The following is a 20,215-nucleotide window of genomic DNA, read 5'->3' as shown; positions in this document are numbered from 1 at the left end:
ATATTTCCTTCCTACGTGGTTTTAAAAGAAAAACCTTTAAAAGACAGACCTCCAGACATTAGGAAAACTTGGCTAACCAAAATAATTTATACTCAAAGGATTTCAGATAGCCAAAGCTTTATCCAGCTCTTGAATCTGTCTGTCTGTAATGTATCTTGAGAGCTATAGACTTCAGGTATTCTGAATCAGGTCCCTAGAACTTCCTATTCCACACCTCCTGCAGTATATCTGTTTAGTGACAAAACAGACAAATTGTTCCCACTTGCAGTGTTTGCTTGCTTAATACAGCCACTAAATTAGAGAAAAAATGGCTTCAGCCATATGTTCTTTAGCACTCCTTCAGGATTACATACCTGTTACGTCTTTCTGTTCATGCTCTCATAATGACAAGAGAAAGATGCTGAGTCACCGTAAGTGGAACAGTTCCTTGCCCGTGTGATCTGTGTGCTGTGGGCCCATATGCTCTTGCTGCCCCTCACTCTCAGCGTCCTACCTTTGAATTCTGACGGATTTGCTTTAGCGTCATCTTATTCCTTATGTATAATCCCTCCCTCCCTCCCTTTCTTTCCCAAGCACCATTTTGACACTAACAGAGAGGGAAACAAACAAACAAACAAAATCCACCATTCCAACACCTTGCACTGAACTGTTTTCTCTTTTTTTCACCTTTATTTTTGCCATCATTGTATGCCTTTACAGAGTCATAATCATAGCATACCATTTTGTATTCTGATTCCTGTTTTATATTATAGATAGTTGTGAATACTTTCTCTTTCGTAATTAGTAATAATATGTGTTCCTTGAAGAACATTTGGGAAATAAAGAAAATAATACCACTACCCATCATCATATCACACAATACAAACCTCTGTTCACATTTCACTCTGTAGCCTCACAGTCTTTTTTTCATTGATTACTTTGTTTGCTTAATAATAATATGTCTTATACTTTATTTATACTCTATTTCTATTTTTATACTGTATTTCTAGGTCATTTGGGCTCTTTAAAAATAATTACTTTCCTGGTATATTACCTACTAAAGTACGACTGGTAAAAATACGTTAGAGGAGTGGGGTGTTGATTTTACATGTATGAAATGCAGCTGTGAAAAGAACACCCATCCTGTGAGGAGTTAGCAGGTGGATAGAAAGATTGCCTCTTCTAAGCATAAATTACCTAGTCAGAAACCAGGAAGTCTCAGAAAACAGAGCTATGGTAATGAAATTGATTTAAAAACAACAACTGTTTTATTATTAGTATCATTAGACATCATTTCTTGATTCTAATAATGAAAGAATACATTTTCATCAATTGAACAGGTTAATTCCTTTGAATCTGAAACATTCATAAAAATCTAGCAGTGCAAAAATGTGGAATCTTTAGGGAACGGAAATTTATGCAGTCAAATTTAGGCAATTTTTCACCACGCTTTTGACATTGTAATCACAGGTCTTTTGTCCTCACCTGGGATTTTTCATCTTGCCTAATATTTCATAATTGATCTTACTTTAAATTGTTTGACATAAATTTTTCAGGTAGAAATTGCTATTAGTGAAATGAAATTTCAAGAGCTGGTTTAAAAGTCAACATAATAAAACACCAACATTAAGACATTTTTCAAAAAGGACAGTAAATAAATTTCATCCAGTTTCTTGAAGGAAAACATCAGTGCTTTGATAATATTCAACATCTTAATGTAGAGATAAAACTGCTATAATTAGATCCAATATATTCTATCATGAGAAATCAAAAACTGAGCAAAAACCTGACACTTTCATGATTAGAATTTGTCTTATTTTAAATAATATTTATAGTTTGAGGTGGATATGCATCAGACCATTGTACATTACTAGAAGAAAGTTCATAAAAATAACTCCCATGAAGCTTAATCTAAAAAAAAAAAAAAAAGCATCCTGCCCACAATTGTCAAAAAGTTCCAACAGTATAGGACACTTAGTGATGGTGGCATCACTGTGTGTATGTAAATAGAAGCACTGTTCATTAGAGAGTTCGAAGTCAGGAGACCTGGGTTTAAGTCCTGGCTCCATCCCCAACTACCTATTTGGCCCCAAGAACCTGATTTCTGAGCTGAAGGCTTAGGAAGGGGTAGGAGCTAACCAGTCTGAAGGGTGGCAGATAGCCTTCAGTACATAGGACTGGAGACAAAAATTCAGTCTCTTAAACCTTGGTCTGTGTATCTCATATAGGCATATATTCTTTAATTCAGTCCCCATGTATTTATAATACTTATTTTCTACTGTCTTTAATTAATGATTTGCTTGATCATATGAAAATGATGAATAATGGTTAGTCTTAGTTTCCACAATACTATTGACCTTTATGAGACTTCTGTTTGTGGTGCACTGGACTGAAACAGGAGATACAGTCTTTAAGGCCTGACCTGGAGGGTACCTGGTGGCTCAGATGGTAAAGAACCTTCCTGCCATGCAGGGTTCAATCCCTGGGTCGGGAAGATCCCCTGGAGGAGGGCATGGAAATCCACTCCAGTATTCTTGCCTGTAAAATCCTATGGACAGAGGAACCTGGCGGGCTATAGTCCATGCAGTCACAGCTGAGCGACTAACACTTTCACTTTCAGGATAGCCATTTTAGCTATTTATTTTGAATCTCATCATGTATGTATTTGCCCATCTCTATTACCCACTGCTGAAGTTTAAATAAACCCCTTTTACCAGTTAGGCCCTGACAGGAAACAGCCAGCACACTCAAACAGATTACCTGAGGAGAGTTTAATGTAAGGACGGTTTCCAAAGTGTTGGCAAGGTTAAGGGATAGAACAGTACCCTGAGGCTAGAAACCCTGGGGAACCATCCCATTCTTGGTCCTAGAAGAGCCAGGTGATACAGCCATTACTGAAACTAACCCAGAACACGTGATTGTAGCTGTTTTTGGTGGAGGGACCAGCAATGTGAGGAAATGTGACTAAGAAGGAGCCAGGAGAATGGAGGCCGTCCCCCAAGTCTCTTACCATCTTCTGATCTCCTGTGGGCACCTTCCACTGGCTGAACCAAAAGACACGTTGAGAATAAAGTGGCTCATTGATACAGTCAGGGGCAGAGAATAGGACAGGGAAGGGTAGAAAGTGGATCTTGAGAGCAAACATGATGGCCAGCAAGCACATGCTGTATTTGGAATTTATGATTTCTTACCCAGTGATGGACCTGGGAGGAAAGATGAGAAATGAACTGGTGGACCCAGGTCTCAGGCTTTGGGCTATTCTGCCAGGTTCCCTGAGTTTGGTATCAACCAGATGTCTTCGGATAGACCGAAACAACTTTCTGCTTGGTTTCACCCTCCTACTTTTCACCCCACATGGCTAATTCTGGAAGTATATGACTATGTAAAGTCACAAGTTTCAGACAATTGTTGTGTTACACAACAATAACTGTGAAGATCTTGGTATATATATCCAGTTAATTTTATAACAAGCTGTTTGATGATAATGCTAAACTCTGTACTAGACCACCTTACCTGCCTCCTGGAAACCTGTATGGAGGTTAAGAAGCAACAGTTAGATCTGAATATGAAACAGCAGACTGGTTCAGAATCAGGAAAGGAGTACATCAAGGCTGTATATTGTCACCCTGCTTATTTGACTTATATGCAGAGTACATCACGTGAAATACCAGACTGGAATCAATCACAAGCTGGAATCAAGATTGCAGGGAGAAATATCAGTAACCTCAGATATGCAGATGACACCACCCTTATGGCAGAAAGCAAAGAGGAACTAAAGAGCCCCTTGATGAAGATGAAAGAGGAGAGTGTAAAAGCTGGCTTAAAGCTCAGTGTTCAGAAAACTAAGATCATGGCCTCCAGTCCCATACCTTCGTGGTGTATAAATGGGTAAACAGTGGAAACAGTGAGACTTTATTTTCTTGAGCTCCCAAAATCACAGTGGATGGTGACTGCAGCCATGAAATTAAAAGATGCTTGCTCCTTGGAAGAAAAGCTATGCCAAACCTAGACAGCATATTAAAAAGCAGAGACATTACTTTGTGAACAAAGGTCCGTCTAGTCAAAGCTATGGTTTTTTCCAGTAGCCATGTATAAATGTGTGATTTGGGCCATAAAGAAGGCTGAGCACCAAAGAATTGATGCTTTCGAACTGTGGTGCTCGAGGAGACTCTTGAGAGTCCCTTAGACAGCAAGGAGATCAAAGCAGTCAATCCTAAAGGAAATCAACCCTGAATGTTTATTGGAAGGACTGATGCTGAAGTAGAAGCTCCAATACTTTGGCCAATACAAAGAGCCGACTTATTGGAAAAGACCCTGATGCTGGGGAAAGAAAGAAGGCAGGAGGAGAAGGGGACGACAGAGGAGATGATTGGATGGCATCACTGACTCAATGGACATGAGTTTGAGCAAGCTCTGGGAGATGGTGAAGGACAGGGAAGCCTGGCATGCTGCAGTCCATGGAGTCGCAAAGAGTCAGACACAATTGAGCGACTGAACAACAACAACAAAAACTCTGTTCACCTGTGCCGAGTCTTTGGTGTTTCTTTCCATGTTACACGGTCACTTTCTCACAGTGTTAAAACATGTGGGAGTAGATTGCTGACAAGGACTTTTTATCCCCACCCCAAAATTGCAGGTTCATAGAGGAAGGCATCCTGGAAAGAGAAGCGGCTTAAAGAGTGTGTGATTCTATCTATATGCAATGAACATCAAAACTCTATTGAGTTTTTTAGAGTACAAATAATAATAATATTTTTCTCCCACTCCCTGAAGATCTTGTAAAAGAAGCCACTGTCAGCTCATATTCAGTGTACTTTGAGACAGTGTTCCATAACTCTGTGTGTGTGTGTGAAGGAGAGATGCTCTTCATTTCCCCAGCCTTCTTTCTTGCATGTAGAGGTAGTCCAGGAATCAGAGAAAGAGCGTTGTGATGGCACAGTCCCTGGATCATTTCCTTTCTTCTCGCTGTTTGACTTTCCACGAGAAGATCACTGTGGTCACTGGATACCATTCCCCTCCATTTGGCTACTTAGAGCTGTACTTTTAGATGTACCTAAATTTGCTAGGTGGAGAAGGAAATGGCCACCCACTCCAGTATTCTTGCCTGGAGAATCCCATGGACAGAGGAGCCTGGCAGGCTACAGCCCATAGGATTGCAAAGAGTCAGTCACAACTGAGTGTCTGGGCATAAATTTCCAGGGTACCGTTTTTTTAACCATTTGACTTCCATAAACCATTCAGACAATAATCATGGTTGGAACTGCTTTGCCACTCATTTCTGCTCCCACAGTGATGTAATCCAGGATATACAGAAAGTTCTTTCCGAGGGCTAAGTGTGAGTTTTTGTCTTCTGCCCCTTGCGTAAGGAATGCTTGTATTCTTCCCCAATTATCTTTTTTAATCCTTTTACTGTTTCCTTTTAGTTGGTAATGAAACTCGATGTAACAACTCCTTACCCCTCCGCCAGGGAGTTGGGAGTTGGACTTCGCCAGGCAGTCCTTCTTCTCATCTTTTTAAAACTACATATGTAGTTTTAATCCATCAGTGGGTCATGGAATCAACATAGCAGGTTGCAGCTGAAATTTTTTAACCATTTCTTAAAAATTGAAGTATAGTTAATTCATAGTGTTGTATCAGTTTCAGATGTGCAGCCAGACACTTCAGATATATTCTTTCTCAGATTCTTTTCCGTCATAGTTGGTAACAAGCTATTGATTAGTTCTCTGTGCTGTACAGTAGGTCCTTATTTATCCATTTTATATATAGTAGTTTGTATCAGCTAATCCCAAACTCCGAATTTATCCCTTTCTCATGACACTCCCCCCACTATCTCTTTTGGTAACCCTAAGTTTGTTTTCTGTTTCTGTCAATCTGTTTCTATTTTATAAGTTAAATTCATTTATATCACTTTTTTAGATTCCACATATAAGCAATATCATACAGTATTTGTCTGACTTCTTTCACTTAATATGATAATCTCTAGCTCCATCCATGTTGTATAGACTCTCAGTTTGGGAAGATGAAAAAACTCTGAAGATGGATGCTGTTGATAATTGCACAACAATATGAACGTACTTAATGCCACTAAACTGTAAACTGTTAAATGGTTAAAACAGTGAATTTCACATTATGTATGCTTCACCACAACTTAAGAAAATCAGAGAATATCATATTTTGAGTAATCCCCCCTCCGATTTTATGTGTTTACTAGGTTACAATAGAAGTGTATTTCTTACTTTGGGTCTGAATTAGGACATTCTCCCCCAGAAAGACAGTTCTGAGGAATAGAGAGAGCATGGTGTAGCAGGCACTCACATTGCTCCGTGCCTTCTCTCATCCGTTCAGTGCTCTCCCAGAATGGACAGGGCAGTGTTTTTGCAGTAGGCAGGAGAGAGTTTAGGTGAACCAGTGAGAAACAGTGCTGCACTGGCGGGAATGACAGCATGATATCATGAGTTCTCTCGAGACGGGGTAGGCTGCCCACTCCAGTATGCTGGCCTGGAGAGTTCCATGGGCTACATAGTCCAAGGGGTCATAGAGCTGGACAGGACTGAGCGACTTTCACTTTCACTTGGAAACTGAGGGTAATCACCAGCAATTAACATTAAACTAAGTAGCCAGTATGGTACCCTGTTTGCCAATCAGGAAAAGAGGGATAGGTGTTTTTTTTTTTTTTTTCCTATTATGGAGTGATAGACCTTATGCCAAGCAATTTGTATGTAGTGCTTCCTTTAATACTCAAAAAGCAAGTCCAGTTACTCACTTTACAGACAAGAAAACTGAGATTTAGCAAGGTGAAATTATTTGCCCACGATTACAATATAAGTGGTGGGGCTTCCTTGGTGACTCAGATGGTAAAGAATCTGTATGCAATGTGGGAGTCCCAGGAAGATCCCCTGGAGAAAGGAATGACAACCCACTCCAGTGTTCTTGCCTGGAGAATTACATGGACAGAGGAGCCTGGTGAGCTAGAGCCCATGGGGTCACAGAGGGTCCTACATGACTGAGCAACTAACACTTTCACAGTATAAGTGTAGCAGTTCAAGCATTTTCATCTAGGTTTTCTTACATCAGTCATTCTCTACTTAATCTCTATGCTGTGTTCTAAAACTCTTAATACCTCAGAGGGATCCAGAGAAAAGCTCAAGGCTTTTCCAGTCAAGTCAGATCATTGTTGGATACCTGCAGAGCTATTGTTGTTGGATACCTGGAGTGATATCCAGGAGTGAATTTTTAAGGATTATGCTTGGGTCCCTGCAGCGCCTATGAATCAATCAAGATTCAGACTTACTAAAACACTCCTTGTTTAAAGGAATTAATTCCCGTCTATGGGTCACCTAGGACAGCCTATAAGTTTCTTTGGCTCAAATGAAGGTATGGATATGTAAAACTCCTGCCGTACTTTCTACTTTTAGAATATTTCCTTTGTTTTAAAAATTAGAATTTCCATTAGGAACTTACTGATTATTTGGACTATCGAATCTTGAGTTCTGTGTATTACTGTTTGAGAGGTTTTGCTCCTTAGGGCCATTTTTGCTTTTCTATTTCTGATTATTACACATCTCATAAGTTATGTTTTTCCTTTTGATATCTGGATCAGATCAAAGTCCATCATACTTAATTAAGGAAATGAGGCTGCTATAAGTGTCCCTAGCACCATCACTGTTCTCATCTTTGACTATTTAGCTCTATTATACAGATATTTTTAATCCTTATGTAAGAGGTAAACATACAGATGCTACTTTTATAGTGTATGTGCTTTCATGTATGCTAAGTTGCTTCAGTCATGTCTGATTCTGTGTGACCCCATGGACTGCAGCCCACCAGGCTCCTGTGTCCATGGGGATTCTCCAGGCAAGAATACTGGAGTGGGTTGCCGTTTCCTTCTCCAGGGGATCTTCTTGACCCTGACCCTGATCAAACCTGGATCTCTTATGTCTCTTGCATTGGCAGGCCTGTTCTTTACCACTAGTGCCACCTGGGAAGCCCTTTATAGTGTATAGTGATGATCAAATTAAGGTGAACATCAAAAAACTTTAAATTTATTGATTCAAAATATAAAGCATATTCATATTGCATGTGCCATATTAATTTTATGTTTAAGACATTTTAATTTTGTTATAACTCAAGTTTTAAATATAGATTAATCTAGTAACATTTTAGATAGGATTTCAAGAGTGAAAGAGTACTGACTGCTTGAATATATATGTTAGGAGTTGCTATAAGACCTAAAAATATTTTTTTAACCATTGATTTGTACATTTAATTTAGGAAAAGCAAGAAGTCAATCAATTTGTTATAAATAAAGATTGTGATACCTTAGCAACTTTTTCAACTTGTTACAGTATTTGCTACTCTCAAGAGAGAGAAAAGTAAATTTTGGAAAATATCAAAAGTGTCAAAAATGGCAGTTGGTAAAAAAAAAAATTGTTCAGATAAACACCTCAAATTGTGTGCTTACAGTTTTAGAACTGATCTCAAAGTACTCTCACCTGGATTTTTAATAATATTTTGACTAACACTATACCCTATTTTTAACAACTTCTTAAGGGAGAGAGTTCATATGTGTAAAACACATGTATTAATACAGCTAATACAGTTTGGCCTTTTTGAATAAATATAAATTTTAATTTTACCTTGCCAATGAGATCTTTTTTACCTGTGATTTTTTTTTTAAGTGAACTGGTTGATTTACAATGTTATGTTAGTTTCTGGTATATAGGAAAGTGAGTCAGTTACATATGTATAATATGTATTATATATATGTTTTCATATTCTTTTCTGTTATAGGTAATTACAAGATATTGAATATAGTTCCCTGTGCTATATACAGTGGGGCCTTGTTGTTTATTTTAAATGAGATTTTTATTTATAACTGCACAAATAAATTCCTAGAAAGCTGTTTGGATTAGTACGCCCATTTATAGAAGTATTAAGACTGTACCTAGCTGCATTTTCATGCATAACATTTCATCAGGAACATATTGGCCCAGAGTTGTGTTTCCTTTGTATACAGTGGATTTTTGCATACAGAGTCATAACATTGCAGTAAATACCACCACGCTGTAAACTCCTTGAAGTTAAACACTCACTAAACCTAGCTTTCTTTTCACCACTTCTTTCAAAACCCAGCTGAAGATTCACACTCTTGAGAACCCCACGTGATCCACCCCATGCCATTCTGAGTTCCTCTTTGGTCTCTGCTCTGGCCGCACTTCCAACTCTCCTAATCCTCGGTGGTTGTTCCATTTTATACTGTTTGTAAATGTCGACATATTTTATACCACCAGTTAGACTGTGACTTCATTGAAAACCTAGGATTTATTTCTTTAGTTTTTCCTGTCATAGCTCTCCTGAGGACACTATAAGCCAGTGCTTCTTCTCTAAGCTCCTCATGGATGTGGGAGCCAGGCTCCACCACAGCTAAAAGCAAATTTCAGATTTGGCAAGAAGAGGGTGGAAGACGGTGAGGGGGACTAGGGCTGCATCAATTCTGGGAGCCACAATTACCAGAATGCACCCTGGCATCTCCCAGTCCCCAGCTCCATGTTTCTATGAGCAAACTGAGGTGAGGTAACGAGGCTGCATGTTCCCCATGCACAGCGGCAGCCACTCTGAAAAAATTTATTCCCTCCTACAGATGCCTTCACTATTTATTTTAATCGAATTTTTCTGGTATAGAATGTGTTAGGGGGATGGACAAATAGAGGACCCAATACATATATTGAGTATATGTGTACTCAATATACATGCAGTATAGTTGTCCATGAGACCTTGGTTCTTCTGAACATGGTCGTAACTTTTATGGCACCTAGTACAGTATTCAGTGGATATTCAATAAATAGTATTGACTAACTTATATGGGAATATGGATATGGACAATCTGGAGAAGTAAAAGATTTATGATGCTGAAAACATTTGGTCTTTTGAACAGCAGTCATACTCTGAATTGTGTTGGTCTTTAATATGAGAACAAGTTGTCCATAAGTCATGTGAAAATTGGGTTGGCAGTCAATATGGTCTGGGGTTTCAGTAATCCTATGAAACTTTTCTGCTAATAGCTCATAGATAATAATCAATAAGATCTTAATTTTTAAAAGAAACTAATTTATGTGAACAAATATGGAAGATTTGATAATATACTGACAATAGGATTATGGGAGCTAGCTTTCAAAACCCTTATAAAGGTGTTTCATTTATATGATGTTGGAAAATTTAGGTTACTGAACTTTTATTAATTATTTCCCACAGCTCTGCAAGTGAATCTGGTTCTCAAAGCACTTGTGACCAACTTGTAACTCCAACAGCCCTGGCTGCCTGTACCAGAGTTGACTCCTGTTTTACCCCGTGGTTTGTCCCATCTCTTTGCATTTCCTTCCAGTTTGCTCACCTGGAGTTCCATCTTTGTCATCACCTTGATCAGCTTGGCACAGGTACTCTTTATTTTAGCATCAGAATAACATCCACTTAATACTTACTGTTTTGTCCCTACACAAAACTCCTTCCCAAATGACCACCACTCACATGGGGAAAGAGGACATTTTTAGAAGCAGTGTTTATTTCCTTCAACAATGAGTACCAGCAAAGTTATTCTGAAGTTTTTTATTTCATGTAATAATTGTCCCCCTTATGTTTGAACCATCTCATGCACCTATTATATAGGTTACCAGTTACATTGAATTGCCATGATTTAATGCGCTTCCTAATGAGAATTTTCAAGGAAGTTACAAAGATTGCAGGTTTTTACTATTACTCCAATTATGAATTTTTTGAAAGAAGTACATCTGTTTTTGTTTTATATTCTGAGCCATTACATTAGTGGCAAATAGTTTCCAAAAGTACTTGATATTACTTTATCTCAAAAAGTATAAATACCTTCCACCAAAAATGGACAAATTCTCCAATATTTTAAAGGACTAGCGTTTTTACAAGTTTATAAGGTAGAAGAGTAAGTTTTTCCACATATCAAAAGTGACCTTTTACAAATTTGCTCATGTTCATGAATAATTATTCCTAAAAGTCTGTACCAAATCTTTTCTACTTAATACATTTTGATTCTGGTCCTAGGTTTTCAACCTACATGTAATGGAAAAAGGGAAAAAAAACCAGATTAAAACTAAACACAGCTGCTGTTAAGCATCTTGCCTTTTCAGCAAAAATGGAGCTTAACCTGTATTTTCTAATTCTGGGTCATGTTTTTGGTTTTCAGATTTGGTGGGTAGATACAGAGCACTTCTGTGAAACACGCCTTAAATGTTTACCTCCTCTTCATTTTATTTTTATCTGCAACTGTAACTTTGGAAAGAGACCTGCTGTTTGAACAATACAGTTTTTTGTCAGTTTTGTTTGTTTGTTACCTTATTTTTGTTGGTTTGTTTTGCCTTTTTTTTAAATTTTTTTTTGTTTTGTCTTTTTGAACAAAAGTGTTGTTTACAGATACTAAATGGTAATTCAAATGTTATATTATCTTCAAGAGAATGTTTGAATTTATTAACCAGCAACTATTGCATTCAATAACCAAGAAGTGAGTAATTTAAATGTCATCTCTCTATTTCTGTAAAGTCTTGGCTCATCTCAACTGCTGTATTTCTTGTTTGTTTTCCTCAACAGCTCCACCAAAATACCTACAGCCATTTATTTCTGATAAAAATGTGCCATCTGAACTAGAATACATGATTATTTCCTTCAAAGAACCACACATGTATCTTCGACAGTGGAACAATAGTTCTGTCTGTCAGGAGATCCAGTTCTCAGCTCAAGCAGACTGTAAACTTCTAGAGTGCAGAAATGTGACAATGCAAAGCTTGGTGAAACCCTTCAGCATCTTTGGACAGACTGCAGTTTCCAGCAATGCAGTGGAAAAGCTGATTGATTGCTCCATCATCATTGACTCAGTATTTGTAAACTTTGGGCAACATGTAGTTCATTCTCTCAACACTGCAATACAAGCTTGGCAACAGGTATGCACATTCTAGAACAGTTTACAGTTTGTCCATGTGTGACCTTTTACTAGACACTTTGTGTTATCACTTCTAACAATAAATTAAGCACAAACAAAAATGTGAGAGAATGAAGAATCTGACGGGCATCATTATATTTGGGGCCTCTTCTGTTTTGGCAAAGCGATGCATGTTATTTTTAAAACCTTTGGAGAATATGGGTTCTCTACACATGCATCAGAGATCATGCCCACATTTTTGTGACTAATGTACCACATCTGTGTGGAAAGTAACATATTCCCAGAAATTTTTTCCAAGTATTATGGCTTTAGTTTGCCAAAGCTTCAACTTGGCATGTATCAAATTGTCTAAGCAGCCATTGCAGAAATGAAGAACCTGTGTGAGCCTTTCTGATAAAAGCATTTCATCTTTCAAAGCAAAAAGGCAGTGAGAAGAAATATGTGAGCCTGATATAATCTTAGCTTTTCTCCCATTATTATTCTGCCATTTTGATTCACTAAAAAAGCACTCAGTATTAGATTTTTTAACCAGCCAAAGACTCTTGATGAGTAATTTTTTACTTTTATCTTTTGTCAGAAATTAGCCATTTTAGAAAAGAGATAGAATATAAGTCTGTTTCGAATGATGTATTTAAAATGGGGAACCTGTCCATGTTCACTATCATGAATATAATTTCACAAAATATTTGGATCATAGTATGCTCAGTGATTTAATAACAAATCACTTCTGCTTCCCTTACTGATTTTCAGTATAACATTGCATTTTCATAAAGCCCGTCTTATTATTTAACCTGAGACATTTCCTCACATTTTGTATGTTACACGCATTTGTGCAGACTAACTCCCCAAGAGAAATGGTCCTTCACTACACCCTGACCTCATGTGGGGATGGGACAGTGGGGTTGCGGGGAGGCTGAGTTCTCCAACTTAAGAATTTTTATGGGAATGAACTCTTTTCTTTATATGCATGAAGACCTATACAAGACTAAGGAATTAATTACCTAACATGGCACTACAATAGCAAAGGGAAAGAAGATAACACATCTGTTTCATATTTTAAAATTCTTTTTTAAGGGCATTCCATGGTTTTCTTGTTGCAGAGGACATGCGTAAAATAAGAGCTAGTGTGATCTAAATCTTTGCAGCTGGTTCGAATAGCGATGTGAAAAAAACCTCCATGGCTCCAATTTCTGTTTTTTGTCATATTTTGAACAATGCATTTAATAAAAAACAAACCTAGAGACTATAAGAGAGTCATTGATAGAGCATTTAAACCCAGGATATTTTTGTCTTGGTATCAGGACCATTATAAAAGGACTCGATGTGTAGCAACTACTGCAAAATGGCCCTCAGAAATATCAGTTTCCTCCCAGGGTAAAAATATTCTCTTAGACAAAGCTATACATATAAATAAAACACGGTACATAAATATTTAAATGTTTTAAACCACATCAGAGTGTGAATGACTGACTGGCTAACATAGTGCCTTGAAGGAATATTCTGAGTTTTTTTAAAAAATGAAATTGTATATTTGATTAAGTAGAGCCATATGTCACGTAGCATATTGCTGACAGGTACATTCTATGAATAGTTGGTTCTGATTTATACAGGGATTTGACAATGTTAACATGAGCCACAAGAGGATATACTTCTGTAATTGTTGCTGTAATTTTCTTGTTTCCTCCCATGTCAAGGGTCCTTGCCACCAAGTTTTAATGTGGTAGGCATCTAGCCCTGTGTGTTCTAAAGTAAACACAAAAATGCACTACTTTGAAATTATAGGACATTTGACATTGAAATGGTCTTATAGAGGGGTTATTAAGTTCATTGTTTCTAAGATGTTCTGAATGTGGCTTATCCCCTTTAGAAGGGAAGCTTAGCTTCCCAAGCTTGGATTTTATTATGTATATAATGCTCATATACAGTGTAATTATTGCCAATGAGAAATGTGAATTTAATAAGCAGGATATGTTATTTGAGTTCTCCATATACTTTATCAGATTTGTATCGGAGACAAGTCATTTGTATCCAGTGTGGATGAACCAGACAGTTGAAGCATGAAACAATTTGACCTTTCACCTTTAGGTCACAAGTTCAAGATTAACAGAAGCCTTCATCAGTGTCTGATTTCTCCGGCTGTAGATTTTTTTTTCTCTTTTGTGAATGATTAATGTTTTGTGAAACCAGATTAAGGACCCAAAATGCCACTTGCAGTTTGCTTTATATTTCTATGTCACATTCCCACATTTGGACCAAATAGCATTATAAAGGAGATTTTTATTTAAAAGTTAAGATTATGCTCATGTGTCTTATCTTAGACCATAAGGATATCCCTCTTTAAATGCTTAACACTCCAGCACAAATCTTAAATGTAAATAAGCCATCTTTTAATTACAAAAGCATTCTGAGGTTTTGCTTTTATATGATGTCATATACAATATGTACCAATTTTTTATAATAGACTAGAATTTAAACATTCCAAGAAATGCTTAAACTTATTACAGTTATAATGAACCCCACAGATGAACAAGCAGTAGAGAAACAGTTCCCTCAGGACTTTGAATATTCTTTAGAAAAATGTAAACAACCCCCTTGTGTTCTTTCATTTACATTTTTTCCTAAAACCTTCATCATTTATTAAAGGTCAGTTTTTAGAGATGAGGAAAGTAATATGACTTTTTTTCCTACTCAGTCCCCATCTGGTAACTTAACCTTGGTCTAACCAGCAGATTGATCCCAATTCATTAAGAAAATTGAATTTCAGTCTCAGATTGACTATCTTAAGTGGGACATTGGAATCATATCCCTTTCTTCATGTTTGTATTCTTGGACCTAAAGGAGAGAAAAATGTTTACAAGGAGAGCAGTTTATGTTGATTATATAATGCTAAATGGAAAAATCTCATCAAAACTAATTATACACTATGACTCCAGTTTAATTAAAGGTTTACAAACCTTTAAATATATAAGATATATAAGATAGGATTGGTCTGTTTTACATATAACCATTTCCTTAGCATCCTCTTAGCAACCCTTTTCTGGGCAATGGGACTCCAGTTGGTCTTTTGAGTCTTGAGTTTCATCAGTAAAGCTGTATATTTTCACTGTTCAAAAAAGATACATAAGATAGGATTGGATAGGATAGATCAGAATGGGAACAAGCAGGACATCAGAAGTGAAAAATTGCTGGAAAAAAATTCTCCAGAATGTTAACAGCAGTTATCTCTGAGTCTAAAATTAGAGACTTTTTATAAAAAGAAATTCAGTGCTTCCTGTGTTGTCTTTCTACTGGAACCTGTATTACATCTATAATTTTAAATTTGCTCTCTTATTTGTTTCATAAGTGTTTGTTGAGTACTTACATGTCACTCATGATACTGAGAACAGATGAAGTTGTAAATAACACCGAACTGGATCCTGCCCTTATGCAGCATAGAGTCTAACGATGGAGACAACAGTGACCTAAAATCATGCAAGTAATTACTCAGTCATGGTGGCTCAGACAGTAAAGAATCTGACTACAATGCTGGAGACCTGGGTTCAATACCTGGATCAGGGAGATCCCCTGGAGGAGGGCATGGCAACCACCCCAGTATTCTTGCCTGGAGAATCCCAAGGACTGAGGAGACTGGCAGGCTACAGTCCATAGAGTCACAGAGTCAGACACAACTAAACTACTAAGCACAGCTCAGGGATCAGTACGGTTAAGGCGAAATATACAGAGTTGTGTAAGCATAAAATAGGTGGACCTGAGGTGATCTGGGAGGATCTCAGGAGGCTGCTTACTCTGAGAGCATGACCTGAAGACAGGAACCTGAAAACTGAGTTGGAAAAAGTTAGTTGAGCGAGGAGGAAAAGAGGTCCAAGCGAAAGAACGGCACTGAAGCAGGAAGGGGTTTGACGTGTTGGATTAATTGAGAGGAGGCCTGTGGTGTTGGAGGAGCTGAAAGGGGCTCCAGAGGTGGAGCTGGGGTCTAGAGGAGAGTGGTTCAAGATGAAAGCGGGGGCCAGACCAGGCAGAATGCCTGAAACCCTCGGGCAGTCCAGTTTTGAAATCACGGCTCATGATTAAAAGCCACAGCAAAAAGGAGTATGGTAGACAGCAGGTAATTATTGGTTATAACTGCTTCAGTCTCACTTACCCAGAGATGCTTTATGATTAGTGTGGTTGTCAGGCAAGGTTCCACTCCATGAGAACAGAGGGTTGGTGAGAATAGACAGATGATAGAGTGAGCGCTTAGAAGTCCCTCAAGGATCTCTCTAGAAGAATGAGATATTTCAAGGCCTCTTCACTCACTGCAGCCATGGAGCTCTGCCTGCACACCTGGGGGGCCTTCTGGTTGATGAGGAGGGGCTTGTGCCTTCCAGGATAACTGTTCTCATAGGGTTCTAGATCAGGTCTTGGTCCAGACTGGATTCCAGTACATCCATCCATAGACTCCTAGGCTTCAGGCCACGTAGTCACTTAAATCTCAATGCTCATGATGATACAGCCCTTTTTACTCTCCCTCCCCTTAATAAAATGGCAAATGATGGAGTGTGGCTTTGTTACATTACTTAGAGCCACAACCAGGAAATAAGAGGCCAATTGGAGAAACTGGCCCAGGGGTCAAACCCATGTCTCCTGCATTGCAGGAAGATTCTTTACCATCTGAGCCACAGGGAAGCCCTATCAGTGACATACTAACTCCCATTACCTGAAAAGTCATTGGCTAATTAAGATTTTTTTTCTTGCATTCTCAAGTTAGCCATTTATTTAGCAATTCTGTTTACCAAAGGTATGTTGATTGTTTTTAAGCCATAACCTAGTCAGCGTGATAAAAAGAGTAAACACAGAAATGCTCTATGGCTCAGTCAGTGCTTTGATGTAACAGCAACCAGTGGAGAAGGAGGTATCCACACATTAGGAGCATATTACTAATTTGCTGAGCCTCAGATTAATGAAAGACATTTGCTGATTGATTATTAGCTGAAATAGACACCAGCAACTGTTTTTCAACTAACATTTTCTCTCTTGAAAACTGCAGCTTGGCTTACACAGACTCTGAAGTTGATCTGTTTTGTGTGTTCAGCCTGTTAACAATAGAGGGAAAGTTATGGTTTTATTTAAATCTCTCCCTGAGCAGATTTACACAGACACACACACACACAGACACACGCACACGCACACACACCACCCTCCCCCTTAAGGGAGCTGGGGATGTATTACCTACATGATCCTTACTTTCTGTAGGGTACAAACTGTGGCTTTGGTAATTGGTCTTGATTGTCAAGTTTAGAAGGCCAGGAATATGGTAATTCTAGCCTCTGGTACTATGCTCAAAAACGTGCAGTACCCAGTACGGCATTCTCTGTAGCATGTTAATTCATTTTAAAACATTAAACGTTTGAGGGATCTCATTGTTCTTTTTCCTCTTCTGTGTGTATGATTTATTTTGCAGGAATATAAATCAAAACATATTCTTGGAACATTTAAGATCTCTTTAAGGTATTTTTTGGTGCTTATCCTGGAAGTATAGAATACTTTGTATACCAGAGCTAATGACAACAGATCTTTGAGTATTTCTGTGTTGTAACAGTCGCCACTGGGCAGACAGCTGCCAAACATCTTGCAGTTAATCTGATGCACGTTGGCTTTCGCACTCTTTCTCTTTCAGAACAAACGCCCCGAGGTGGAGGAGCTGGTCTTCAGCCACTTTGTGATCTGTAACGACACGCAGGAGACGCTGCGGTTCGGCCAGGTGGACACTGACGAGAACATCCTGCTGGCCAGTCTCCACAGGCACCAGTACACCTGGCGCTCTCACAGGTCCCCACAGGTATCTGAGAGACAGCCTGGCCTGGCAGACGCAGCGGCTGCTAAGGCCGGGGGTGCCTTTCTTCTGCAGTTGTGTGCCTGTGTCCAGCTATTTCCCTTTTTAATTCTCCCAAGGGGCCACATAGTATATAGAGCTCCATCCGACAGAAACCCAGAAATGTTTAGAGATGGGAGTGCAGCATGCCCAGGCTCCTCTTGGAGTGGACATTCTCGTGTTCACGTGGGCCCCATGGAGGGTAGTGTGGTAACCATGATGTTGAACTCCAGAGCCAGGGTACAGAGACTTGGCTCCTGGCTCTGGTTTACCTGTCTTCGCTTTCATGCTTCAGTTTTCTTCTATGTAGTTTGGGGATAATAATAGTACCTAATTCATAGGATCGTGAGGTCTGAATACGTTAATACATAAAAGGTGCTAAAAGAGTGCTTAATGTACTGTAAACATTGTATATCGGGAGTTATTTTCCATTTGTGTATTCGGATTCTTACTATGTGTATAGTTCGTGCCAGTCATGTACAGGCACTGGAGATTCAAAGGTAAAAAACTCTTAGTCTTCGCCCTCCAAGGACAGCTCACGGTCTGCGACAGACCACAGTGACAGACTGTACCCAAGGGGACACTGAGAAAAGATATACCAAAGGATGTCTGTTTTCCAAGGAGTGTAATTCCACTTTCCTGTCACTTTAGATGGGAATAATTAGAGGGATGTGCCCTGAAGGGGTAACTGAGGACGAATTAAATACAAAGATGTGGTCTTAAATGAGTAAAAGAAATCCTAGGAAGTACTCTCAAGAATAATGTATTTCTAAAACCCTGGGTAATAAGGAAACTACTGTCTGCTTATGATTAAAAGAAAGTCATTAGATTAGAGAACAAGTTTTCCCATCTGGTCTATATACCAGCTTTAGAATATGTTATATCCTCAGGCTCCCTCTTGCTGGTTTTTTTTTTTTCCAGTAGCTAGATTATGATTTCTTACTTGCTTTTTTTTAAATCATATTGCCACACTATTAGTATAAAATTTGGCAAAGTAGATACAGTGCAATTCTTCTTAAGTCTATGTATTTAATTCTGGTTAATCTAACAGGATGGTAAAACACCATATATCCTTTTTTAATAAGAGTTCTTTCAGAAAAGTGTATGGTATGATATTGCACTTTTATTTTTAGAATGAATGACATGCCCTTCTTTTTCTAATTCTTCTTTTGAGAAATGTCCATGTTAGAGTTTTTAAGTTGTTTGCTCCTTGTAACATCATTAAAGGACACTTGGTCAGTTGATTCATTTAAAAATTAAGTAGTTATTTTTTCCTATTAATTGCAAAAGTAAGAATATAGACCAGATATATAAACCAAAAGAGAGAGAGAGAGAGAGAAGAGACAAGCTATAACTCCAGCCATCCAGAGACAATCCATGTTAAGACTTGTTTAGCCATGTAGACCTTCAAAAGGCTTCTATGACCATTGAATTCCCAGAAATGAACTGGTAGTGACAGGAAAGAAACCTCTGAGAAGGTGCGTTAATGTGCGGTCATACATTGTGCCTGTAGCCACTTCACCCATTCATACATGCAAGCTGCAGGCCTCAGCCAATAGAAAGCAGCAGAGAAAGCTCATTTCCCTTCAAAGTCATTTTAAGCTGCATAGACTATCATGGCCCTCCCTGACTCAAGATTCTCTGGACACTGGAGCCAGGATGGGAAGGATGATACTAAGAACAGTGGGCTCAGGGGTGTGGAGGAACAGGTGTCTTCATGTTGTAGATGTACAGTTTCTGAATGGATAGGACATGAACAGGAAAGAAGAATGGCTGACCGCTGCCATACTATACCTTTCATATTTAAACTCTTCTGTACTTTTTCAAGGTCTTTTTGTATTTATTACTAGTCTTATTTTCATAGTATCCCTGTGTGATTTGTATTTTTGTTATGCACATTTTATAGATAAGGAGACAGAAATGTTAAGCTAAGATAGTGGTAGAGTTGGGACTGAATCCCATGTCTTTTCATTCTCAGTATACTGTTATTTCCACAACATTGTTAAACTCTCCTAGGTTTTGGCAGCAGGATTTGTCTGCTAGAAGAGCCAAACTGTGAGGTTTTAAGAGAAGGGCTGAGAAATCACTGCTATAATACTCCACATTTAAAGCTAGAGTAACATGGCATTCTTAGTACAAGTATGAACCCTTGCAGAGCTTTAAGAACAAAAAACAATAAGAACCTTTTAGTGACAAACTGGAAACATAAGACAGGTATCTATTAAACTTTTTTTTTTCTCTTTTTAATTTGTAACTGCATCTTCTGGATACAAATGTTAAGATGAGCTACAGTCATCATAATCTTTAGACTGAAACTTAGATCATATTCATAAAAGGTGTCCCTTTTAGTATAGCTACGTATGCTGAAGGAAGTGTGTTTTAGGACCCTTTGAAGCCAGCGAGGTCTTAATGGGCCCAGGGGTCTT

General features: G+C 38.3%; 1 protein-coding gene across 9 annotated transcripts in view; it reads left to right on the top strand.

The window, feature by feature from the left end:
• Positions 1 to 20,215, top strand: part of VPS13B (vacuolar protein sorting 13 homolog B) — a 774,030-nt gene that overhangs the window by 667,942 nt on the left and 85,873 nt on the right. For all 9 annotated transcript variants that reach the window (XM_043484079.1, XM_043484085.1, XM_043484083.1 and 6 more), the window contains 3 exons: positions 10,231 to 10,412; positions 11,590 to 11,939; positions 17,595 to 17,756. In XM_043484079.1, coding sequence (XP_043340014.1) covers positions 10,231 to 10,412; positions 11,590 to 11,939; positions 17,595 to 17,756 — 694 coding nt within the window. The remainder of the gene's footprint in view (positions 1 to 10,230; positions 10,413 to 11,589; positions 11,940 to 17,594; positions 17,757 to 20,215) is intronic.

This window comes from Cervus canadensis, chromosome 12 (genome assembly GCF_019320065.1).
Source record: "Cervus canadensis isolate Bull #8, Minnesota chromosome 12, ASM1932006v1, whole genome shotgun sequence".
In the NCBI taxonomy this organism is placed as follows: Eukaryota; Metazoa; Chordata; class Mammalia; order Artiodactyla; family Cervidae; genus Cervus; species Cervus canadensis.
The sequence above is the reverse complement of the archived record's forward strand: the minus strand, read 5'-3'. Positions and strand labels throughout refer to the sequence as shown.